This window comes from Engystomops pustulosus, chromosome 2 (genome assembly GCF_040894005.1).
Source record: "Engystomops pustulosus chromosome 2, aEngPut4.maternal, whole genome shotgun sequence".
In the NCBI taxonomy this organism is placed as follows: domain Eukaryota; kingdom Metazoa; phylum Chordata; class Amphibia; order Anura; family Leptodactylidae; genus Engystomops; species Engystomops pustulosus.
This window is the reverse complement of record NC_092412.1, coordinates 244,359,847-244,387,589: the sequence shown is the minus strand read 5'-3', so window position 1 is coordinate 244,387,589 and position 27,743 is coordinate 244,359,847. Positions and strand designations below refer to the sequence as shown.

General features: G+C 44.6%; 1 protein-coding gene across 6 annotated transcripts in view; it reads left to right on the top strand.

Moving 5' to 3' along the window:
• Positions 1-3,057: 3,057 nt before the first annotated feature.
• Positions 3,058-27,743, top strand: part of EVA1C (eva-1 homolog C) — a 60,028-nt gene continuing 35,342 nt past the window's right edge. For 2 of the 6 annotated variants that reach the window (XM_072138638.1, XM_072138632.1), the window contains exon 1: positions 3,058-3,583. In XM_072138638.1, coding sequence (XP_071994739.1) covers positions 3,466-3,583 — 118 coding nt within the window. In that variant the 5' untranslated portion in view covers positions 3,058-3,465. The remainder of the gene's footprint in view (positions 3,584-27,743) is intronic. The other 4 variants (XM_072138636.1, XM_072138633.1, XM_072138635.1 and 1 more) reach the window with 4 other exon arrangements.

Here is a 27,743-nt window from a genome sequence, read left to right as displayed (position 1 = left end):
GACTCAAATAAAGATATTATATAGTATTCCCATAATTATTTTTTTTATAGGGCCTCCAGAATGACATTTAATATATTTGTATTACATATACTGTAATGCCCCACTCCTCAATTCATTATATAGAATTTTCTATAGATAACCACAAAAGGTGTAATGCAGACCCTTGGTGTCAGTTATATAATGGAACCAACTTTGCATTTTTTCCCAAAGCAGAGCACAGGTAATTGCAATGGCTATGGGGAACCTGTTTTACCCTCATTTGGGTTTGTACATATTTAAAAGTTCATAATGAAGCTGGTTTTATTATATATATATATATATATATATATATATATATATATATATATATATATATATATATCTTGTATGTAACACAGGGACTGCCTGTATATATATATCTTATAAACATTATGCAGAAATTTGTTTTATAACACCACCACTAGGGGGAGCTCAGTACATGAGAATTTATACAGCTTCCTTTGACCTCAATAGAAACTGTCAAAATAACTTTGCATTGAACTCAGCAAGTGGTCGCTACCTTAAAATGCAGTAATAACAATAAGCAATGGTAGATCAGCCTTGTGCCTCTTTCCCCTCATTGGCTCCATATCAACTGTGTGATCCACCTATATGGTAGCTATGCCTCTGCCTTAGGTGCCAGCAAAATAGTTCCAGGATTAAAGAAAAGACTGAGGCAGATTTCAGATGTCCCTTCATTCCACCTTCCATCTGCTAATATCTAATATGATAGATATTATACATAGATGTTGGTAGAGAGAAGGATTTTACATTATATATTTCACTTATACGTGCATATTGAGAACACATGCACACTCAGAGAAGCCAAGTGTGCATGTGTATATACAGTACTATCAGTAGAGCAAGCATTTGACTGACAGGTATCTTGTGTGCATGGCCACCCAAAGACTACCACATGGGGGTCCTAGTTTATTTCCAGGAAGAACTTTAGAACATAAAACAAGCTTTGTCAGAAGTGGACAGCCCCTTTAAGTAGTGAAGTTCAAGGGCCTCCAGACACACAAGGATGACAGTCTACGATCTTCATGGGAGTGGCCGGACAGAGATTTTAATGCACCTTCTGAAAGCCTGGGAGCATTCTTTAAAGATTGATGTCTTCTCTTCCAGATTTCTAATGAACACCATTCAGAGGAGGGAAATATACATCTTTTGTCATGCGGGTATCAAAGGAATCAAATCATGAGGATGGAATGTGTGATAGACGGGCTTATATTACCAGCCGCAGGTTCTCAGGCTCCCTGATGCCCTGTATTTGTCATGTTGTTTGAGTTTCTCTGCGATTTGTTTGAGTTTTTGTGATAGGAGCAGCGGATTACATTTTTGGCAATGGTTCAGTAAGAAAGTGTAGACTAGAAGATAAGTCTCCCTGCCTACACAAGGCCGATATCACCTCCAGCTTTTAGCAGAACTACTTGAAGTCTATTTTTACGCTAAGTGTTAAGTGTTGGAAAAATCGTCTTCTTCTTCCATCAGGAACATTGTTTATTCACTTTTATCATTAGGAAAGACGCTGGACAGTGCCTCAGTAGGTAAAGGTAAAAAAAAACGCGTTTTGGCTCCGGTTTCTTCCCCAACCTTCATCAGGTGCTCAGGACCTGAACCGAAACACATTGTGCAAATAAAGAATATGTTGCAGAACCGGACTTGAACATGCTCCCAATCCACTGTTGTCTCTGGAACCATGCACCACTACAGGCAATGAATCAGGCCAGCATCATCTATATCTCGTTACCAGAACCCCTCTGTGTTGCATCTTCACAGTCTGTTACACTATGTCAGATTACAGCAGGCTGAGGGAGTGGGAAGTGTCAAGGGAACAGGCAGGGGTGTAACTTGAAGGGGTGCAGAGGGTGCGGTCGCAACCGGGCCCAAGAGACTTAGGGGGCCCATAAGGTGCCACTTTCCCATATGAAGAGACTAGTATTATAAACCATAGATCATCGTGGGGGGCCTGGTACAGACGTTGCACTGGGGCCCGTCAACTTCAAGTTACGCCACTGGGAACAAGGGGTGTGGAATATACAGCCTATGAGGCTAGAGCACTAACGGGCTCTGGTATCACCTTGCAGAGTATTTGTGGATCATTAGAATAATTATAAAAATTGTAGGGAACTTGTAAGTTCATGTCTAGAGACCACGTAGGAAGTGGGGATTTTTTATCAATTCCTGTATTTTTATGTTTATATTATTATTGTTTTTTTAATGTTTTTGTATTGTTGTACACTACTAAAGCAAAAATAATTTCCCCTTTGGGGATTGATAAAATTTTACCTAACAGCCTATTAAGCTAGAGCACTGGGGGGGCTCTGGTACCGCCCTACAGAGTCTTTCTGGATCATTAGAGTAATTATTAAGGTTTATTTTAAAGTGCTGTAAAAATTTATAACAGGGAATTTGTAGGTTCATGTCTAGACACCACTTAGGAAGTGGGGATTTTTTTTCTTATTCTTTTTTCCATTCCTGTATTTTTATGTTTATATTATTATTGTATGTATTTGTATGTCTATGAAGCTAGAGCACTGGGGGGGGCTCTGATATTTCCCCCGCATTATTTTATAATAATTATAAAAGTTGTTTTTAGAAGGAAGGAGGCCATGGATAACAAATATAAGAAGATTTATATATAAGAATATGGTTTATTATGATGGATTTTGATAGTAGATTTCCTTTAACTTTCTTTATATACAGATGGTCAAACTTTTGCTGCTTTAATGAAGCAGCGACACTAAGCAAAGACAATAAAATCATAAGTGACCATGAAAATTAGGGAGGGGGGTACTAAACTACGTGAATCGCATTCAAATTACACAGTGCAGCTTCAGTCACCCAAATCCTGGGAATCCGTTTCCTAGAAACTCCTGTAAACTTCATAATCTGAAAAGATGGAGGCATCACAGAATAGGACGTGAAGATTTATCTGCTAAAAACTTTTTTTATCGGCATTAAGACATTAGCTTCTTTTTTCGGAGGTTGCCACTAGATGGCTTCAGTCGCACATAATCCCAAAGTCTCATTGACTCCCAAACAGTAGAAGTTGTGTAAGTGGGAGGATGTGTCTGGGTCACCAAACATTCCACGTGCGGCCGGAGCAGGGAGCTGGTTTATTCCCAGTCATCAGTGAAGATGTCACAGACCACTCCAAGACCATCCGGACCTTCTTACTGATACGCAACCTGCCCTGGAGCCAACGCTTCATCCCACCGCAATCCTCGGAAAAACCTGGCTGCTCCTCTGGAATGATGTAAGGAGTATAAGGACACGTAGGAACAGATCCAGCAGCAGGAAAGGGGGTGTGTGAGGAATGAACCCTGACTCATACCGTACACGAAGAGTCCTGACAACCTGAGACATGACTCCTTGTTGTTTCCCAGGACAGGCTGGATAGGAGATCGGATCATGTGAGTCCCCAGGCAGGAGCTCCACATCATGATCAAGCGAGATGGGAATGAAGGGAGACAGGTGAAGCCGGTGATCCGAAACTGCATCGCCCTTTGCATCTTCTTACTCTGGACCACAGAGGTCTCTGCCCTGGCCGACTTCTCAGGTAACCCTGATGGAGATGACTTGTGATGACGCAGAACGTATCAATTGAGACGATGAAATATTTATCTGAGAATGTCACAGATCTTGAGACAAAGATGGGAAATTTCATAGTTTTATTTTTATTTTTTAATTGTTTACTTTTGCCTTTTTGTAGTAGAAAAATACTGTATTTGCTCTCTCAGGTGGCACTTTTAGAGTAGTATGCCAGGTCCCAGGAGGCATGGGCACACCCTGACCACTCCTATACTATAAGATGCTAAATCTCTGGAACATGATCTAATATTGTTACTGTATTATTTATATGATGATTGCTATATATATTATTTCATTTTATTTTTTTATTACAGTATCTTATTCGACTCACCTGTATATTCAGAGCGTACAGAATAATTTCCCCAGAAGTCTTATGAAAATTATAGGGACTTTCCACAGCATTACGTTTGTGGTGCATGGATAGGCAATACATGACTGATTATAGGTAGATCCCATAAAACCCAGCAGTACGGTAGATCCAAAATCAAGAAATACAGTAGATGTCTCTTCTTACCAATTGTGTCTGTGTCCACTAGGAAAAGATTTCTAGGGTTCTAGGGATTTCTGGTTAAATAAAGCAGCAGTGCTCAGTGTCAAGCAGCTTCTGCAAAAGCAGTCTGTCCATCCATGAAACAGAATTTGCAGGAATAAGTACCTTATATACTCGAGTATAAGCCTAGTTTTTCAGCTCAAAAAAATGTGCTGAAAACCCAAACTCGGCTTATACTCGAGTAAAAAATATATAGGTTTTAACAGGTTTGTGTGGTAAAATTAGGGGCCTCGGCTTATACTTGGGTCGGCTTATACTCGAGTATATACGGTAATCCAGTGTATGTGCATGAGGAGTAACATTATTTCCAGTCATTATGTAATTTGTAATCTTCAGTTTCCGGCAGCTCTCCTCTCTGCAGCCTTGTCTGTGAATTTGCAGAGCACTTTTAGCTACTAGGAGGGCTGAGCCCTCTCCATACAGGGCAGGTGTCTGTGTATTACTACTATATAATTGTTGGCAGTAGTGCATTATAATTAATGCGGATTGGGCAGTAGTCCCCAAGCCTTCTAGGCAGCCCATGGCCACTCAAACACCAACCAAATTGTATACTAAGAAGGATCTTAAAGAAAATCTTCCATTTTATTTCATTCATTATGAACCAAACATACCTTGAGAATGCTGTAGCTACACTGATGCAGAAATATATCTTGTTTAATCCCTGTGCTGAGTGGTTTTGCTGGAAAAAACAATAATAAAATTCAGGACCTTGGAAAAGCTGGATCCACATTACAGACAGTCCTCGGGTTACATACAAGATAGGGTCCTTAGGTTTGTTCTTAAGTTGAATTTGTAGGTAAAACGAAACTATGTTTTATCAATGTAGATCCAGACCAAAAAATTTTTTGGCCCCAGTGACAATTGGAGTTTCAAATTTTTTTTGCTGTAATTGGATCAAGGATTATCAATAAAGCTTCATTACAGACACTTTACAGCTGATCATTGCAGCCTGGGACTAAAGTAACATCCAGAGAGCTTCAACAGAGGTCACAGGGGTCCATCTTTAACTAGGGGTCGTCTGTAAGTCGGGTGTCCTTAAGTAGGGGACCGTCTGTACACACGAGCTTTCTGAGCTGCCAAGACAGAACTAATGAAACTGAGAAGGATCACTCATACACAGCAGCTGGGGGATGGTACAGAAATTGATTATTCTGCCTGGCAAGAGCCCAGGCACAGGAGTGACAGAGCCTCATTATCATAATTTTAGAAGTTTATTCAGCAAAACCACTTCAGTTCACAGATTAAATAAGATATGCTTCTGCATCAATGTAGCTACAGCATTCTCAATATGTGTTTGCTTCATAACGCATAAATACAAATGGTAGGTTCCCTTTAACCCATGAAATCCTCACACATCTGTTTCTATTTTCAAACACAAGAGCCGCTTCAGGACCTTTAAAGGTCCTCCAAGGGTCCTGAAACTGCAGATTGAAAGTAGGCAGAAGGGATGCATCCTCCATTCCCAAGGAAGCTGATTCTAGTACCAGATGTAGGAAGTGATTCCAGACTTGTAGGGGCTGTAATATTCATACAGCCCAGGGCCTATGGCAGTCATAATCCGCCCCTGATTGTTGGTGCCTGTTGTGTGCCGTGGTCTGAGGTCTTGGCATGTATGGAGTGAAGCCAATTGACTACCATGAAAGCAGATAGACTTTCAGGTTCCCATGGCTGTAATTTGGTATTTAGTATTACAGCCTGTGAGGATGGCTGTGGTAGAAATGTATTCAGGATATACGGCAATACAGTAATAGAGGGCCTGAAAAATTTGTAAAAAAATAATTGCCCCCATTGCACCCCAAAATGCCATATCAAAATATAAAAATAATTATCCCATACGGTGAATGTTGTAACAGAAAAAAAAAACACCCAAGTGTCCAAATTGACATTTTTTTCTCCATCTCACCATCCTTAAAAATTTGAATAAAAAGTCATAAAAACATCATACAGTTCTCAAAATAGTACTGATGAAAACATCAACTTGACCCACAAAAATGACACCTTACACAGGTCCGTACAGTGCAGGATATACAAGTTACGGCTTCAGGAATACGGTGAATCAAAGACATTTTTGTTTGCAAAGTTTTAAACATTTTTTGAGCTATTAAAGGAAACCTGTCATCAGGAGCCCTTTTACTGGCTCCCCCATATGGGTTTTTATAATAAAACTGACTTTTTCCGATAAAAAGAAAAGTTAGATTACCTTTCTCTCTGCAGATCAGTGTCCCATGTCCCATGGGAGTGGCCAGTGAGGAGCCACATAGACTTAAAGGGCCCAGGCCATGAGTGGGTTAATATAATCTAAAACCTCCGTGAACTTCTGTTTTATTGATTGCAAGAAGGAATTAAGTAGAAATTTAGGCAGTTTAAGAGGGATGGAGTGAGGATGATAAAAGCCAAAGTAAATGGAGAAGGAAATGTTTTCCTCTGATAAGATGTACAGTATTACAAAGTTTCTTATAGTCATGTATTTACCATGGACTATAATATATGGTGTCTAAGCATATATGACCACTGTACAAGACAGATTTTTATGATCTATAATTCAGACTTTGCATTAACGTGTGTACCAACATCATAGACGCTTGTACGGGCAATTTTGATCATGAAAAAAGTCTTGTGCATTTACGTAGGGACATGAGACTTTTCACCCCTTTACCTCTATCAGGGCAAATTCATGTTCCTTCACTGCTGCATGTCACAGCCGCTAGAGGTCATGTGACTGGAGCACAGTTACTCGGTACAGGCTGCTGATGCTCCAGTCACATGACCTCTAGCCGCTGTGCACATGACACTGCGTGTACCTGCACTTGATGCCATTGGCAGAATCCGGTTGTCACAAAATGAATTATATGGAGGGTAGCACCCCTATGTGTGACTCCTCTACTAGTACAAGGGCAGACAAATATTGGGTTTGATCTAAAGTTTTTTATTGTTCTATATTCTGGGTCTATTTTATGTTCTGTATTTATTTTGAAGTTTGGGTCTGTAGTCAATTTAGGGTCTTGTCTGTATTTATATTTTGGTCCTGGGGTCAACAAATTACTATCTAGGACTTGAATACCCACTGGGTTCTCTGACCATGGGGGGAGGGGGTCAGTATGTGTTTAACGTTTTTTGCCATCAGTTAAGTCTGAGTTGTGATGACTGGGCATAGCCTGTATAAATCTACCATCAACATCCATCATTATAAAGCAGGGAAATTATAAGACCCAGGCACTTATATTTATTATCCATGGCCTACTTCCTTCTAAAATCAAGTTTTATAATTATGCTAAGAAGGGCTCTGGGGGTGTTACCAAAGCCTTTTTTGCTGTAGCATCACAGGCTGTTTCACTGTCTCACCCCTCCACTGTAAACTCCTGCACAGTGTGACAGTCCGTGAAGCTACAGCACGGATGGGCTTTGGTAACGCCCCACAGAGCCTTTAAATCTCATTAGCATAACCTTAGAAGTAGATTTTAGAAGGAAGGAGGACATGCTGCTTTATCATTTTGATTTTAGATTTCTTTTCAGAATGCTATAATGTACTATGATTTTTATTTCCGCAACCAATACAACAGGCACAGGTTGACTGAGGTTTTTGGCAGTACATAGCGGGATGTGGAGTCTTATACCAATGTAACACTGTGTTATAATGTCAATGAAATCACAAGGAAACAAGCATATCCTGCTGTCACTTCCAGCCTCTCCCTTCACATCCATGACCTTCTTCCACATAGAATTCCAAGTGTCTGACGGGAGGATTAGGCTCATAGGTAAACGGGTGATATAACAAACAAAACATATCTCCTATTCAATAGCAATAGTTCCAATCCTGACCTTTAAACACCTTAGATGCAGAGGTCAAGAGTGATGACAGCATCTAAGTGGTTAGACAGGGGTAATGGCTCACTATGTCACCAAGGGCCTAAATAACCACCCGTAGGCCCGCCATGTTCACAGGCTTACTAGAAGGCTAATAGTGATAGATATGTAATATATATAGAATAAGTGATCAAAAAGTCATATATAAACCAAAAATGCCATGTACTGACTCACTGATCTAATTGAAAATTAAGAAGGTCAAGATTACTACAAGAATAGTGAAAATGCAAAAATATGAATTAAAAAAATTGAAGTGGTCATAGAAAGAAATGCCAAAATATCAACAGGATTTCACCAATATAATAATAAAAAGTGATCTGAAGATTGTTCACTTCTTAAAATAGTCCTGTAAAAAATTATACCCAACCAGTGTGGGACTGGCCCACCAGAGCATCAGAGGATCCTCCGGTTGGGCCCCAGCTTGAACCCAATACTGCCCCCCTTATGACCAGGACCAAATACAGTAACAAGCCCCCATGTGGCTCTAGAAAAAAAAGGGGTTTTTTTTTGTTTTTTTTTTCAGGAAACACAAAAAAGGAACAGGATTTGAACCTTAAAGGGAATCTACCATCACAATCCAGGGACACTTAGATACAGGCACTGATTGTGAAAATGTTCTTATATTTATTATTATCCATGGCCTCCTTCCTTCTAAAAATCAACTTTTACAATTATGAGTCAGAAGAGCTCTGGGGGGGGGCATTGCCAGAGGCCCTCCATGCTGTATATTCACAGGCTGTTCTACTGTCTCCCCGGGCTCCTTTACAACTCCCTTGGTCTAATGTAATCTCACATAGTGGTAGGGAAAAGTGCTCCTTCACAGTTTAACAGCATATGAAGCCAGAGCTTAGAGGGGCTTTGGTAATGCCCCTCTGAGCCCTAGTGGTTCATTAGCATAATTTCAAAAGTTGATTTTAGACGGCAGGAGGCCATGGATAACAAATATAATAAGATTACCAGAGTCTAGGAATTAGTGTCCCTGGTTTATTATGATGGATTTTGATGATAGATTTCCTTTAAGGGGTTAGTCTGGCCCTGATAGTATTGATAATACTAGGGATGTTGCGCTCCTGACTCCAGAACATTCCTCGTCTCCGGTGCAGTCAGGATTGTACATTTGCAGGGGGGATTATTGTGGGGAATTCTTTCTTGGGTCATTGGTTTTTCCGCTCGGTGTAATCTGTAGGATCGGATCTCTCCTTTAGCTATCTCCCTGGCCGGGGCTCTTATCCCTCCCTGCACGTTCTAAGGCTTTCTCTAATCGCTTCCACGCCTGCTGCGAGGGAATGCATAAAACAACATTACGTTTGCCCTCCTCGGCCTTCCCCATCCTGCGCAGTTACTTGTTCTCACACTCACAGCCGGCGCTCAGGAAGAACGATCACAATGAGTTCTGCTTTTCCCTTTCCAGCCTTTCACTTTTCTCAGACTCAATGGGCATCTAAATATTACAGGTCTATGATGTCACCTGCGCTGCGGACTACCAGGGGGAACCTATCAGTCAATTCTGGACTTTGATACAAACCCGTTATTTGCCCCTCTCCAGCATTCTTCCCTGTTGTGCTTAATTTTACTCACTCCCTCTTCCTCGCTGACCTCACCACCTTCTCTTCATTGTCCCCTTCCTGTTTCACCTCTGTCATGCCCCTTTCTTCTGACCCACACTTTATAGTGCCCTGCCCCTGTACACCTCTACACTGTAAAATGTCCCCCGACTAATAATGACTCCCCTACTGTGGCCCATTGACACAGTCCTCCGTGTCGGCTGCGGGCTTACTCACCCGTCCACGCTCCAGCGATGGCTCCTGTGGTCCGGCATGCCCTAGATTGCGCGCACGCCGGCTTTGTGAGATTTAAAGGGCCAGCGCGCCGCTAATTGGCGCTGGTCGGTTGCTTCCCTGATATATAGCCTGCCTCTTCCTTTGTTCCCTGCTGGATCTTTGTAACCCTGTTGCCTGAGAGAAAGCGCTATATTGAGACCATTGTGATCTATTCGTTGTGCTCAGTTTTTTGATGTTGATTCTCTACCGCTTGCCTTGAACTTTTGCTACGCCCAGACCACGATCCTGTGCTGCCTGTCCTGACCTCCTGACTGACTACGACTCTGATTTTGCCTGACGTTTCTGTACCTCACCTTGGCCACTACCGCGAGTAGGTCCCGCCGGTGGAGCAACCTGGTGTTATCCCACTGCAGCAAGTCGAACCCGCTTTGCGACGGGCTCTAATGAATACCGAGTGCCACTTAGACTCTGCTCCCAGGCGTCGGCTTACACCATCACTCGCGTTGGCTCAGTGGGTCCACTACCCCTGATCCTGTCAATCCATCTCAAATCCTGACACCCATTACTGATAATACCAATCTTCTTTTAGTTTCCACATATAACCCCCATCCCCCTAAGCAGTAGCCCCTACTTATAAGGCCTCCTATACTGGTGGTCCCCATTTATAATGCCTCTTTTATAAGTTCATTAAAGGACATCTACCACCAGGATGGATGACTGTAAACCAAGCACACTGACATACTGTTGTGTGTCCCTCTGGGAGGATCTGCTCTTCTTTTTTAACTTCTTATTCCCAGTATTTTTTTTTACAAAAAAAAAAAGGATTTTTAAATTATGCAAATGAGAGGCTCCAGGTTCCATAGGTTTGAATGGAATCTGGAGCCCCTCAGGCTCATTTGTATCATTTTTAAAGCCTTTATTCTTAAAACATGGGGTGTAAGAAGTTTTAATAAATGGGGATCCTACCAGAGGGGGCACACACAAGTATGTCAGAGTGCTTGGTTTACAAGTGCTTGGTGGTAGATTTCCTTTTAAGTGTTAATTTTAAACTCAGGAGAAGCTATAATTAGATTGGAATATTTCATTACAGTCTGCGAGTTATAACATACATTAAGAGCATCAGCAATTTATTCGAGTGTTAATTTTCCAGGGAAACCGTGTGAGTACATGTATGTGCCACGTGGTAACATGTACCCAGCGCCAGGTTACAGGTAGTGATGTAACAAATTGCAGTTTGTAAAGTTTGTATATAGGAAATACCCAAACCTGCTAAAAAATGCATCTGACCTTAAGTTTTCCCTTAAGGGCATATCTAGTAACCTTAGTTACTGTTCTTAGTAAATGTGCCCCATTGTACGTTTTAGTGGTATCATTTTATATTCTGTGCTATGTACTGGGAAGCTGGAAAAAAAAAGCGCAAAATTTTGGTTAAATTGACGAAAAACACAGGCCATTTTACTGCCTTTTACTGCTTTCACTGTGTGATCCAAATGACACACTCCCTTTATTGTTTGGGTCAGTACAATCAGAGAGATACAAAATGTATATAGTTTTATAATGTTGTATATCCAAAACTTTCTAGAAAAAAATATTTCACTGTAACACGATTTTCTAACATTTCGTAATTCGGTGTACAGAGCTGGTAGAGGTGTCATGTTTTGCAGGATGAGCTTATGTTTTATCTATACAGTTTATTGGGTAATGTACAACTCTTTGATCAGTTTTTTTTTATTTCAATTTATATGAGTGTTGAAATGGCAGTGAAATTATGGGGCACATTTACTTACCCGTCCGGAGGAGGTGCATTGTCTGACGCTAATGCACTGTGCCACGATAAGATCGTGCGCCCGATATCCTGCAGGTGTCGCTTCCCCGCTCAGGTCAGCCGGAGTTCACCTTCTTCTTCCTGGTGCATGTAAGTGCATGATTTTGTGACACAATTTCAAAGTTAAATCCCGCGCTCCATCCGAATCCGTCGGATCATCCATGCATCGCGTGTTAAATATCTGTCAAAGCCGTGCAAAACCAAAAACTTCAGGAAGTCCGTGCGTCACAGACCCTCAGTAAATAAGCCCCTATGTGTACTTTTTTTTCGTAAAGGTATGATAAACTTTATATTTTTTATTACCATCACGGTTTTCTATACAGCAGACACCCACCCGGTATAGAAAAGGCTCAGCCTGTGAGTCCACTCTATACAGGGAGAACCTTTTCTCTTGTTCTCATAACCCCAGAGTGATCAGTGGCATAGTTATACTACCCAATAAACTAATTATACTAGCTACTCTCAGGCTGTGTGCTCCAGCAAAGGGCCACCCACTTGACAATAGCCCAATTAGCATTTTGGGTGCCAAAATTGACGGCACTTATTTCTCAGGAATGGTGGGGGCTACAAAAAAATATCCAACTGCTCTGAAATCGTTGGAGCGACGCCTGTTAATTGATTCAGCGAGTTCTGACGGCTGACAGGTCCTTCTAGATGTCACATTACTTCTTTAATGACCACCTACCCAGATTTACCTTTTGGCACTGGCCAACAACTCACAGTTATGTAAGAATCGTACAATGACTTATGTGGTTTAGAATGTGCTGGAAATAATGAGTTAAAAGACTAATAAACACACACGAAATATGATTCTAATCCTCGCTCCGTCAATATGGCCACATTAGTCACAGTATCTGCACCAACAACAAAGACCTCTCAGATATTCTGAGGCGATGTGCTGGCCGCAAGCTCCGTGCACAGATGGAATAGCACCTTGAAGAAGGAGCAGGGGCTGGATCCACCCATTAAATGTCCATCTACTCTACTATGTACAGTCAGGGGTAGCGTAGTCAGAAGGTGGAATCTTTTTGTTAGAGTTGTGGTATTATTCTATAACATCTCTTCTCCTGGGACGGCAATTTAAGCAGTAACTTATTGCTCTCTGTCACAGCTTTCAATTGTATCAGTTTCCAGAAGTCACCAATACAGCAAAAAGAAGGAGGATATATTCAGGAGCTCCTCCTGCAGTTTCAGGCAGCCAAGGATGAGTCACTTTAAAATATTGCTGAACCGAATATTCTGGGTTGCCTGGGAATGTAGGAGGAGGTCCTGTATGGTCAACTCTATTAGATGTTATGTGTCCCATAGAGCATGATCACCTCTGCTGTCTATTAATAGTAATTCAGCTGTGTTATATCTACCTGGGAAGGAATGTTATTTATTTTGGCCAATAGAATGTAATGTTTTTCACTTGTTTATTATATATGTTACAAAGGTGCTGATTGGATAACCACTCCCAAGGGAAGTGCATATAAACCCTTGGGGTGGAAAGTTCTGGGTCTTCTTAGGATGGTCTATCTCCTCACAGCACTCCTCACCACATGGCCTGCAGCCATCAGGCCTCTGCAGGGCTCTGAGCTTCCCACCAGAACCTGACTAAAACCCTGTTCATCTCCAGCCTGAAGCTCCATACACCAGGCTGTGAGAAACCTCTGCCGAACACCACCCAACCAGCGATCTTGGACCAGCTAAGCTGTTGTCTTCTGCTGTGGCCGTGTTCTGGAATAAAGGAGCTTTAAGGTTATGGATGACATCCCTTGTCTCCGTATAATCCCTGCCAAAAGCTGCTAACATCAAGGGCCTCCTATCTACCAACCACCCAGGGATTCCTACACCTACATCGGTAGTGCCCTAGGGAGACCTATCATTCACTTGCAGCATCTCCCTGTCTTTTCTTGCAATCTACCGGACGGATACCTGCCGGACATGGACAAGGCCAGTTCCTCCGGTACCCAGTGACCGTGATCCCCGTCAAGCACTAGGCCATGCTCAGCCAGCCACTCGGGTACCAAAGGGAATCCAGCTGCCCCCAAGCCCAAAAAGGTCAGGTCCCAGTGGGGGGATGTTGCATCTACAGACAAGATAAGGAGCCCCATGGTGGACACAGTAACCCAACAGCCTCACACTTGAAGGGACTAGATGCCAATAATCAGGAACCACAGAAATATTGGACCCCTGGATAATAACAGTATCCAGTGACGTAACTTGAAGCTGATGGACCCAAGTACAAAGTCTGGGGTAAGTGATACCTTATGGGCCCCGATTGCAACTGCACCCCCTCAAGTTACGCCGCTGACAGTATCCTTACAGATAGCATTCCCAGCATTCAGCTGTTATCTACAGTGAAAACTGTCAGTAAGTGGCTTATCTTCCTACAGCGCCACCAGAGGGGAAATGAAACATTGCACACTTTCCATTCAAATGGATGGGTAGTCTGAGTAATGCAGGAAGGGACAGGTCCCCCAGAGAAAGAGTTCCTGCTTGTAACCTCTAAGAATCGGGAAATTAAGAATGATAAAAAAAAATCAATGAAAATGAATATTCAAATCCGGAGCTACTCCATTAAAAAGAAAATATAGAATGAATGTTATTTGGTGGATTTAGACTATAGGCTCCCCCCACCTGCCGGTGAATAAAGTGACCTCAATAAACTCCAGTAATGTGATCCTTTGAGCCTCTCGTAAGGAATAGCAATTTGTTGTATGTAATTGACTGTAGTTAATGGCTTTCTATAAGGAAATGCTAGTGGGAGACAGATCCCCCGCTGTATGTTAGATGGGTGCATACCAGAGGAAACCTGGGTGGGTCAGAGCCAAGAGATAATCGAGCTCCGAGCCCGTATCTGCACAATGGTCTGTGCAAAATAAATACTTCTCACTTACATCTTCACTCAGCGTTCCCTGGAGGGGGAGGATTATGGACGATGCTGGAATTCAGAAACTCTGCTCACAATTCATAGATGAGATGAAAAATCTGAGCTTCCAGAAGGAATATGAAGCAATACAGAGATAAATAGGTAAATCACCCTGCAAGTGCAAAGGGGGTGGACCCACTATGCCCGATTTGTCACAAGTTTGCATGTCAACCCCTGGGATCAATTCTAACACTGCCCCCTATAGTCCAACACTGATCCAACACAGGTGAGAATCAGTTTATATCGTATGATCCAGCCTTGGTCATGGTTAGTCATGGACCATAAGAAACGCGTAGGTCAACAATTGATAACTTGTCAGAGAGGTGACCGTGTATATTTTATTGCTGGGTTGTATAATAAAAGCTGATTTTAACCGTCACTAAATATTGGTGTTGGACTCAATTTCTTCAAGACAGATCGTAGACTTGCTGAGGTCACATTGGAGCCCAATATTCGGACACAAAGGGGGCGAGCTGAAGTTTTTCTTCCTGTCTCATGACTGTATGTAGGAAGTATGTGCTAAGGTCCTCCCCCAGTGCACTTATAGGCAGATTTACATATTCATGCATTGCCATACAGTGACCACAAATGTATGGTCTCGATCCAATTTAAGGCCCCTACATAGCAATATCATGACCCGGCAATGACTGAGTCCGAGGCTGGGAAACGACCACACACTTCTAGCCTAACCACCCATCTACCTAATAAAAACACAGACACAATTTTCTGTTGGAAAGATGAATGGTCACAGCTTTATTAATACTTTTTGAATACAATCTGAAATAGAAAAAATACAGTTACACAAATGTCATAAAATAAATAACAATCAATTAACAATCAAATAATGATGGCTGAGTTCTTGGCAACACCACTAAAATTCGCAAGCCTTCCAGGCTAAACGCAACAACTTACAGTATAAGTTATAGTCTCCATAAACCAAAATTACACGCTCAGCGCACGAGAACCACACCCCCAGCTCCACTTGCCGCCAACCTCCTAGCTCAGTGGCGAACGAAGGTGTGGCCCTAGACCAACCATTGGAGACTAAAACACCACCTTCCTCCCGGTAAAGCCCCCCGGGGGAAAACATTTATTGTTCTCAAACCACCAAACTTATTATAGTGGTTAAATTGCATAACCACCGAAATTTAACTGCACAAACTGGGTATTGCCAAGAACCCGCCCTCTCACAATAACAACCTAACTACTCCTATCCTACCCCTCCTAACAATTAGCTTTTGAAACTATGTGTATCCCTACTCCCCGAAATACGCATATGCGTCCCTATACAACAAAACTAAGGGAGGGTGGGTGGGACAAAAAATTTTTTCTGGCCAGAATGAGGCCAACCCTTCCTGTCTGACCTTATAAACCCTATTAACTCCTCCCCCCGTTATACAACCCCCTATCACCTCACACTGCATTTTCCTCCACCAATAAACTCACACCCAAGTTTATAGCCCCTTCCCAGTCCAGCCAGTCATGCCCGCTCTCCGCCCACTTGCATCAGGCTCCGTTCTCACATGACCCGGCAATGACTGAGTCCGAGGCTGGGAAACGACCACACACTTCTAGCCTAACCACCCATCTACCTAATAAAAACACAGACACAATTTTCTGTTGGAAAGATGAATGGTCACAGCTTTATTAATACTTTTTGAATACAATCTGAAATAGAAAAAATACAGTTACACAAATGTCATAAAATAAATAACAATCAATTAACAATCAAATAATGATGGCTGAGTTCTTGGCAACACCACTAAAATTCGCAAGCCTTCCAGGCTAAACGCAACAACTTACAGTATAAGTTATAGTCTCCATAAACCAAAATTGCACGCTCAGCGCACGAGAACCACACCCCCAGCTCCACTTGCCGCCAACCTCCTAGCTCAGTGGCGAACGAAGGTGTGGCCCTAGACCAACCATTGGAGACTAAAACACCACCTTCCTCCCGGTAAAGCCCCCCGGGGGAAAACATTTATTGTTCTCAAACCACCAAACTTATTATAGTGGTTAAATTGCATAACCACCGAAATTTAACTGCACAAACTGGGTATTGCCAAGAACCCGCCACGCATGGCCACCTGACCCCTTAGGTGGCCATGCTACCCCACAACCTCACGCCAAACTCAGCCACTTCAGACAAGCCAAAATTAAAAATGTCCAGGCCCACATCCGTGAGGTGCACCCCGTCTGGGCCTGTGTAACTGACGTCCTCATCCAACAAAGAATGTCGTACCACCAAACCCCCATTCAAACGGACAAACTTGGCAACACTCTTGTTAATTTTCACTCTGCAACGATTCAGAGCTGCCACTGAATTCGCATTGCGCCACCTTTCCCGCCTGATGATATCCGACCACACTATCAGCATGTTGGGGTGACTGTCCAACAGGCATAGCAAATCCCTTTTTATGGATTTTATCATAGGGCGCATAGGGAAACTGCCTATATCATTCCCACCTGCATGTAAAATTAACACATCAGGCGGACCCCATCTCCGAAAGTTCTCCTGCAATTTTTGCCGTACCCTCCCCCATGTGAGGCCTCTATAACCTAGCCAATGCACACTTACCTGGTCGGGGTTAAGCCCTAAGGACCTACCACACAACCGCAACCTTGCCCTCCTTTCGGCCCAGTAGACGAAAGAATGGCCAAACACCCAAATGATACATTTCTTCCCACCTGGCAAATAAACAACATATGTAATAAAACGGGGGTGGGCCGCAACCTGTCGCCCCCACCACTAAAGCCAACAAACAAGACCCAAGCTAACGCTCCAAGAGTCCCATCCTCACATAAGACCTAAAGCGATGCGACTCCCATCTACCAATCCTCTTAATTTCCTCCTCCCGGAGCCCCCACCGCGCAGCCTCTGTAGCTGCGCCAATCCTGAAGGAGTGCGAATTGTACTCACTTGGGCATAAACCAATCCTTGCAATGCAACTTTTAAAAATTGATACAAACTGATATCGCGACAACGACGACCCATCCTCATGAACTAACAATGAAGCACTACCCGGCCGTCTCACCTCCATGAAGGACTCTAAACTTCCCACCGGACATGCAACACAAGACGACATACGTCCAAGCTTGACCAAAAAACCCTTACCCCCTATATCAGTTTTTGACCCAAACAACCAAATACGAACCTCCTGAGCGCACCACGACACATGCCTCAATTGAATGCCGCCAGCCGACCCCCGGCTATTACTCACCAATTCCCCAATCCGAAATGCCCCAAAAAATGCCCAAGTGTAAGCCAGATGAAATAAACGAACCTCGTACGCCGAATGACAAACCTCCTGTAACTGCCCCAGTACCTCTCCCAAAATCTTCAGGGAAACCGGTCTTCTCCCGTCTGCCCTCACCCCCTTTGCAGCAAAACCCTTTACAGCTCGTCGTAACAAAAATGATTGAGACACATCCTCTCCCCCAGCCAGCCTGAAGAGAAATGACAATGCCGATAGCTGTTTCTTCACTGTCGCCCCAGACACACCACAATCAAACTGGTTTAACATAAAACAGAACAGCACCTCCGACCTTCCGCCCTCCATGCCCTCTAACTCACACACATCCGCGAACTCAAACCAAGCCCTCCATACCTTCTGATAAGCCGCCCAAGTGGACGGGGCTAAAGACCTCCTTACCCACTGTAAGAATCTCACCACACTAGGTCCCACAAATGCCCTGGACATGGTAAAGGATCCTGCGCCGCCCCCGGGTCCAACTCCCGAAACCTGTCCAACTGCAAACGAGACAGCGCATCAGCAATGTTGTTTTCCACCCCTGGAATATGCACCGCCCTAAACATCACATTCCATTCCAAGCACTGCAGCACCAGCCGCTGGAGTAACACCACAACCGGGGGGGAGGACGCCGTCTGCCTATTTATAACCTCCACCACCGCCATATTGTCGCAATGAAAAACCACGCTTTTACTATGGATCAGCCGACCCCAAAGCTCAACTGCTACTACAATAGGGAACAATTCCAGCAGACACAAATTGGCCGTGAGCCCCAACTCCACCCACCTAGCCGGCCAGGAGCCCACGCTCCACTCCCCTTGGCAATAAGCCCCATAACCAATCGCCCCCGCTGCGTCCGTAAACAAATGCAGGGTTTCGTTGGACACTGGCTCGCTCATCCACAACGTTCTGCCATTATAGTTTAACAAAAAACTGTCCCACACTCGCAAATCATCCCTAAGCTCTTTTCTCAAGCGGATTAGGAATTCAGGGCGCCGCACTCCAGCCGTCGCTTGCGCCAGCCTCCTACAAAAAACACGCCCCATAGGCATAATTCTACAGGCAAAATTAAGTTTTCCCAACAACGACTGCAACTGTTTTAACGAAATTTTTGTTTTCACCAGTGCCTCCTGAACAGCTAGCCTCAAGCCATTTAACTTGTCCCCAGGCAACCTGCATTCCATTGCCACGGAGTCAATCTCAATCCCCAGAAAACATAACACCGTGGTCGGGCCCTCCGTCTTGTCCCTTGCTAATGGCACCCCAAATTGTGAAAAAACGTCCGTCAATGTCTGCAACAAAATCCTGCAGCACCAATTGTCCCGTGGCCCAACACACAAAAAGTCATCCAGATAGTGGATAACGCCATCAAGACCCGACTCCTTACGAATGACCCACTCCAAGAACGTACTAAAGGCCTCAAAATAGGCACACGAAATGGAGCAGCCCATTGGAAGGCACCCGTCCACATAAAATTGGTCATCAAAGAAACATCCTAGCAGATGCATTGACTCGGGATGCACTGGCAGAAGCCGAAAAGCGGCTTCAATGTCCGCCTTCGCCATCAATGCCCCTTGGCCTGCTCCCCGAACCAATGCCACTGCCGCATCAAAAGAAGTGTATGACACCGCTGTCAGCGCCGGATCAATATCATCATTCACCGACAAACCCGCTGGGTATGATAGGTGATGGATGAGACGAAATTTTCCCGCCTCTTTCTTCGGCACCACCCCCAGCGGGGACACCCGCAACCCTTCGACCGGCGCCTCCGTGAATGGTCCTAACATTCTCCCCAAATTGACTTCCTTATTAATTTTTTCCCGCACGACCTCTGGATATTGGGCCACGGACTTCAAATTCTTAGCACGCCCCACGTGCCCCCCTTCTTTAAAAGGTATCCTAAAACCTTCCTTAAAACCCATCTCCAGCAGCCCCGCCTTTTCCCTATTTGGGTACATCCTTAGCCACGGCATCATTTCGTTGACCCGCACCGGAGTCGCCCCCTTTCTGAAAAGCGCTACTTGAACGCTGCTGACCTCCTTTTCCCCGCTTGAAACACTTAGCCAAGGGGTGGTTTGTTCCCCCACACCCCGAGCATTCATGCCGAAACGAGCAAGAGGAACCCCATGAGCATGCTCCCTCATTGAACTTCCAACACACCCCTTTTTTAAAGCTACCCGACGAGCCTCCCCCTTTTGCCCCGTCGGGTCCGGCCTGAAAGGACGACCCACTGTACCCAACGCTACCCCCGAACGGATTTCTGACTGGTGTCCTAGGGGCGTTCATGATACTCATCCACAGCGCTATGTCCCTTTGATCCCACTCAAGCGATGGCTGTACCGCCATCCGTTGCCTAAATTGCTCATCATATTGCATCCAAGCCGTGCCCCCATACGTCTTGTACGCATCCCAAATTGTGTCCAAATACCCAAACAGCCCAGAGCAACATTCTGGATTCTTTTCCCCAATCACGCTCCCCATAATCGCGAAAGCATGCAGCCAATTCCCAAAATTGCGTGGAATTAACCGATACCTCCTGCGTTCCTCATCTTCCTCTTTTCTATGCTCCTTCCCTTTTTCCCACTTCTCGATGCTAAACCGGTTCAATGGCAACAACGTGAAAATATCTATGTTCTCACGTTTCCATATTTTCTCCTTTACTTCCTGTTTTAGATGACCCCCCAGTGGTCCATTAAAACAAATATATAAACGACCCTTTGCCCCATCTGATACCGGTAGTGCCTTTTACGCCCCCTCCTTCTCAGTCTGGACGCTAACTTCCGCTACTACACTCTGCCCCGCCGGCCTGGTCGTCACGGGCACTACCTGTGCCCCGGCTACCCCTCCCCCAGGTGCCGGCGGGTCAGGATTCTCCCTCCACGCCCCCACCGGGCTACCCAACTGTGACCCCAGTGACGACTCCACTGATGTTAACAACCTTCTAAAACCCTGAAACAAGTCCCCCACTGCCCCCAAATATACGTTGCTAGTGTGAACCTGCCCCGCAGGAACCAAAGCCCTGTCCCAGCTACATCCTTGTTCTGCGTGTGTTGTTTGTGTTGGTTGTGCTGTAGAACCCCCACCTGGTTGTAGCAAGCCACCGCTAAGCGGCGCCGGCGCAGATCCAGCCTCCCACGCAGTCTGTCCAGCCGCAGATCTCCCAGCAGCATCTCTTCCCGCTCCATCTCCTGGCGTAGCCACTCCCACGGCCCGCCGCAGCACGCTCATCACTGCTCCATCCGATCCCCTTCTCTCCTGCAAAGGAAAAAACACGGACGAAACACCCTGATACATATCAACATTTTCCCCAGGGGGCGCTGCAGATGCCTCCTGTAAACCCCTGACGCTGCCAGGCCCTCCAGAATACTGATGGAGCCCATCAGCGTCCCTACGCCCGTCCCCACTAAACACCTGTGGCTGCACCACCACATTTTCGCTCCCAGGGGTGACCGCTGGACCTAGTGTCACCCCCGCTGACCCAGCCCCCAGTGAGGCCGCTGGCCTGGCCTCACGCTGCTCCAATGATCTCGCCCAAGGTGCCCCCGCCACCCCTGGGGGCGCCCGCTGCCTTGCCGCCAGCCCGCTCAAATCCTGGGCAACCACCCCACCTGGTTGCCCGCCAACCGACCCGTGATCCCCGGCATCAGCCGCCTGCCTCCCTGCTGAGCCCCCCGCCGCCTCCCCCTGCCACCTGCCAGCCGCTTGCTGGCGTTCGCCACTCACCGCCGACCTGGTGGTAGCGCTGTCCGGGCTCCTGCCCGGGCTCCTCCGGTCGGGACTCCGCTCCTCCTCTTCACTTCCGGCCGCCGCACTGAGGCCACACCTCCTCTTCCGGTTCCCTTCGCGCCTCTTCTCCGGACCTCCCCGCGCCATCTTCGCGGCCCCACGAGCCGCCGCCATCTTGATCCCGCCGCTCCTGCCTTCCGCTCCGCCTCGCCTGCTCTCCCTGGACACCGCCGACACCGACCTGGCTCTCTTCTGCGCAGAAGCTCCGCTGCGACGACTTCCCGGCACTCCGGTAAGACTCCTCCTCGGTAACCCTCTAGGCGGTGAAGGTGAGGGGCTTAAACGTACCGGCGGCCTCCTGGCCCGCACCGGTCTCTCCTCCGAGCTCTGTCCACCATCTCCTGCTCCCCAGGCCGCCATCTGGTCCTCCATCCACTCCGGGCCCCGGGCCTCCGCTTCCTCCCGCATCCTAGCTAGGAAGGCCTCCAACGCCGCCATTCCCGACTCCAGGCTCCAACGCTCCTATTAGCTTAGCAAAACAAAAGGCACGCTCACCGTCGACAAAAAATTTTTTCTGGCCAGAATGAGGCCAACCCTTCCTGTCTGACCTTATAAACCCTATTAACTCCTCCCCCCGTTATACAACCCCCTATCACCTCACACTGCATTTTCCTCCCCCAATAAACTCACACCCAAGTTTATAGCCCCTTCCCAGTCCAGCCAGTCATGCCCGCTCTCCGCCCACTTGCATCAGGCTCCGTTCTCACATGAGTTTGGGTGGTATTTTGGATCTGCTAGACTCCCTTTAATGTGACATAAAGCCAGGGGTGGGATCCACTTAAATCACTAGTTCGAAACAGGGCGGCTACCCGGCTCCCTCCCCTAGCATTTTGCAATGGAGCACAGGAGCTTTTAGTGCTGGCATTACACACAAGTTCATAATTCTGCTCTCAATACTCAATATTTTGTGCACTGAGCTTGGTTCTATGTACTTAGCTGTGTTCTGATTTTGCATTTACTCATTGAACTGGGTTCTAGTGCTGCATTTACTTACAGAACTGTAATCTGCTGCTGTATTTATGTACTTAACTGGGTTCTGGCGCTGTATTTTTTCTTCTGATCAAAGTTCTGGTGCTGTTTTTATGTGCTTGGTTTACGTGCTGTATTTACTTTAAGTAAAGGTACTGGTGCTGTGTTATTGTATAGAACTTATTAATGAATTATACTTATTAGGCTGTATTTATCATATGATCTTTGATCTTGTGCTGTATTTATGATACGATCTTGGTTCTGGTGCTGTATTTCACTTGGTTCTGGTGCTGTATGTGTTTTAGCTTCTAGATCTACGCAGGAACTGTGTATGTCTACATATGAGTTAATACATTAATTAAATTTGATTTACATAGTATATTAATATACATTTTTAAAATATTAGAATTTTTTCATTAGAGTATGTAGCATTTTTTCTTGCGATGCAATGGTAGAGCCTGTTGATAAAATTTTGACTCCCACCCCTGCATATAACCTTATCCTTGATGTGCTGTGTACATTAGCTTCAAGAAAACATAATCCCTCCACAAACTTGAGAATTCGAGTGAACCCGCGGCTCCACCCGGCCCTGCGGCGCTAGTAACGATGGAGCCAATTTATGTCTTATAATTAATTGTGTACCTGTTATAGGTTTATAACACCCTCATCTAACAATTTAATGGAAAATAGTTTGCGGATAGCTGCATTACTCTATGGGGGTAATTTTTCTTAAATTTTCTTATTTTTCTCTTATATCTTATCTTTTACCTTATTATTTTGGCAAATTGGTACACTTATGCCTCAATGTGTGACTTTTCCACTAGACTAGCAAAGTTTGCCACGCAATAATTTTTCAGTGTTATATCATTCAAATCCAACTGTGGACATATGAAAAATTTTGCCGCAAATTGTGGGTAAAAAGTCGCAAATAGACGCCAGTTCCAATCAGGCGTAGGAAACATTTTAGAGGAAATTGTAGAGGAGTTTGCGATTTTTTTGTTCGGACTTTAATAAAAAGTTCAAAAACAGACTCGGCTGCCTTATATATCAACCTCTAAGATCAATCAAACAAATCCAAAACCCAGGAAAAGCCACACACAAATGTCCTGACTATAGACTAATGACCCCCTATTACTGTTTCTGCCTGCTGGGAGGACAGTGGGATTATCCTTTTATGTTAACTCTCCTATAAATCTACCGAACCATAAGTTTACAGCCGTAAGCTGATGGGTCCCCGTGCAAAGTCTGTGCCAGGCCCCTGACTATAATGTATGGTTTATTTTACAAGTCTTTGCACACGGGAAAGTGACACCTTATGGGCCCCCTAGGCCCGGTTGCTAGGGGGTTTCTACTGCACCCTCTTCACCCCCTCAAGTTACACCCCTGGTGTCCACTATCATCATCTCCAGTGCAAGTTTGTATCTAATCCTTGTAGTATCTGTGATAGAACTTTTGTACTTCCATTCGGCTGCATCTTCCATGAAGTCTGGTACCCGAGATGGAGACCACCTGGTGATATGGACTACATTTTTTATGTTTGGGGGGTATAGGGAGATCATTTAAAAATGTATTTTAAAAGTTGTTGTTCTTCTTTAATAAAACATATTATTTTAGCTATCAGATCTTCTTTAAAGGATTTGTACCAACTATTTCAGTCCTCCCTAATACACAGGAAAGGGGATGACAGGCTGATTATTGCTGGGACCCCCAACTATTATGATTCCCACTTATCAGGAGAACTGGACCCCATCAATCTGGAGAATAGCAGTCTAGTTCTCACATTGTTGGAGCGGCAAGTTATGCATGTGACTAACTGCTCCATCTATTTGTATGGTAGTGTCTGAATTTGTCGGGCACAATGCTCAGGTATCTCCGGCACTCCCATTCATTGTCGATACCTGAGCGCTGTGCTCTGCAATTTCTGACACTACCATACGATTGAATGGAGTGGCAAGATGAGAATGCCTCCACCTATTAATGAAAACAGGAGCCCCGTTTGCCAGATTGCTGGGGGTCCCAATCTCGTGATCGGAAGGAGTCCCAGCAGTTGTTCCACCACTGATCAACTTGTTATCACCCATACTATGAATAGGGGATAACTTAAATAGTCTGTACAATCCCTTTAATTCACTAAAATCAAGGAAATTCTTGGGAATATACTATACCAGTCCTGAAATAAGCATCTGCAGGATACAACGTCTTCTTTCATATAGAAGGAACTTGCTGTATATTTTGGCTAGTATTTAGCAGCCGCCTCCTGGAGTGATGAGTGGATGTTGGATGGCGGCTCGGGGGATAACATACTGGTAACACTCTGACATCTCCTAGCGCTGGAGCACATCTGTTCTGCGCCCAGGATTTACATGATGTAAAGTAGATTATAGCCGGGCAGAGAATGTGGCAGGAATGCCAGATACCATCATTACTAGACATTTGGAACTGAAACAGAGAAATTCCTTGCTCTGGGCTTTTCATTGTGCCGATGACATTTCTCTATCTGATAAACACCTCTGGCACCATTTTCATTGCATTTCTTGTAAGCTCTAAATGGTGATTTTAATACAGAGCCCTGGGTAGGAGGCGCAGGAGCCCCTTACGTACAGCGCTAGGGTTACACCGCGCTTTGTCTGCACTATGAACGTATTATTCTATGGAGAAAAAGGCAAAAGAGGACTGTGGCACCTGGTAAATCATACGCAGAAATAAAGCTAGATGCAAAAGTTTATGCATCAAGTTACATTCTGATCAAAGACCAAGTAAAAGGTCTCTCAAAATTAGCGTAAAATCTTAACCTGGGCCCAATTCACACTTACGACTGGGCTGTCCTTTGGTTTAAAGGGGTTCTCAGGAGGTGTAAAAACATGGCTGCAGTCTTCCACAAACAGCACCACACCTGACCATGGTTACTGCCAGTACTACAGCTTAGCTGTATAGAAATGAATGGAGCTTAGTTGCAATACCACACACTACCCATGGTCAGGTGAGGCGCTGTTTTTGGAAGACTGCAGCCATGTTTTTACACCTCCAGAGAACCCCTTTAAGTAAGATACAAGGTCCTCCATAAAGGAAAAAAAGACATGGGCTGCTGCACAATTTTTTTTATTATTAATAACGAAACTTACAACAGGACCTGCCGGACACGGGTAAGAACATAGCCCAACCTGAGATGTTACACATGTGTGGGAACTTGGAGACCAGGAGGTGGTGGGATGCAGGAGGTAGCGGGATGAAGACCCACATCCTTCCTTGCTGCCCCTTGGTGAAGCATGGCCAAGCCCATCCCTACTCTCCTCTTCCTCATGTTGGTCTCATGTCTTACTCATCTGACTAGTTAGATACTGGCTGGAAGGGAACACATGGAGAAAGCATGGAGAAGGACAAGAGCAGTATCAGGTTGGGTTACATCACCCCAAGGGAAGGTCCCAAGACACTGAGCAGAAAAAACCCAGTTTGGAAGTTATTGGGGTTATTTATTGTAGTTATTTCCTACAGCGGTGTAATGGATACAAAAAAGAAACAATGTTCTCCAGCACTTCCATAGAGGATATAGCAGAGCTGTGTATGTTATGCCTTTAATAATAGAGCTGAGAATGTCATGTGTAATGTGCATCTCATGGATCTCATCATCTCTGATCTGTCTCATGTCTCTTTCTATGTGTCAGATACTAGTAGAATGTTCAGAAGATAAATAAAAGTGTATATAAACCCTATTCCCTGATAAACTAAGCACATTGTCAGCACACAGCATCACACAGCACAGAGGGATCATGAAGTGTCACACTCTGGAATCTTACACTGACCATCACATAGTGATAGGAGCTAAAACAACAACAAAACTGAGTACAGGCAGTCCCCGGGTTACATACAAGATAGGGTCTGTAGGTTTGTTCTTAAGTTGAGTTTGTATGTAAGTCGGAACCGTATACTTTATTATTGTAACCCCAGTCAAAATTTTTTTGTTCTCTGTGACAATTGGATTTAAAACATTTTGGATAACTGTCATAGCTGTTTATTGTGGCCTAGAACTAAAGTACAGTAAATTACCAAAATCCAGAGGACCGTTTGTAACTAGGGGTTGTATGTAAGTCAGGTGTTCTTAAGTAGGGGACCTCCTGTATTGTGAATTTTATTTCATGGGCAAACCCATTTAATGGAGTTCGAGATCACATATGGAATAGTGAGCAGGCTATCATATAGGATTTTGTGTTGTAAAATGTATTTCCCATAACTTGATAGAGGTTGGGTCAAAGGAACCCCTACTAGTCCTTAATACAAGGCAGATGTATCTCTAGTGTAGCACTGTGTACTTTCTATTTCATGGCAAAACTATAATGGGGGCACTATACTGAATTATCTCTTTAACACCTTCATTCTCAGGAAAGATCACATGATCATAAAGTGATGGGATAACCTTCAATATTTCCGGTCATGATGCGTTGTGTAATGTTCATTTTCTTACAGTTTTCCCCTTTTGAAAACTATTTATTTCTTGTGCAGTCCTCTCCTTGCTGCATGAAAATCTAGCTGCTGTAACTCACTGCCCCCCCCAGGAAATTGACATCGAGAAGACTTATAAATTGCCCTACATCATATTAACTTGTGGTGGATTTTTTGGGATCGTCGACACAACATTCAAAATCCACATTATAGTTTTGAAACTCGTAATTCTGCCTACTTTCTGCCACCACTAGGGGGAGCTCGGGAGCTTACTGTCTACAGTTTTTTTTTTTATTGGGTTCTTCTATGCAGAAGAGCATTTTAGTTTCACAAATGTCACATCAATGGGGCACATTTACTAAGGGTCCGCGGACCGCGATTACGTCGGGTTTTCCTGAATATTTCGGCTTTGTGCCGAATTGCCCCGGGTTTTTGGCGCACGCGATCGGATTGTGTTGTATTGTGTTGAAGCATCGGATGCAGGAACTCGGACGCACGTAAAAAGCAGTGTATTTTAAAGGGCAGATTTTTCCCATTGAATTATTTTCGGACGTGACACGGCTGCTGTGTACGAGGAAGGTTGTTGGTAAATATATATATATCCCGCATTGTTTACTGCCTTGTCCGAAAATCAAGACTTTCTGACTAATGAAGATAAGTTGCACATTTTAGTTTCCGCTCAGTATAAGCCAGAAGGCTGGTATCATCCGGCCCGGGAGATGTCTAGGACCTCGTTCCAGGGAATTGTCTA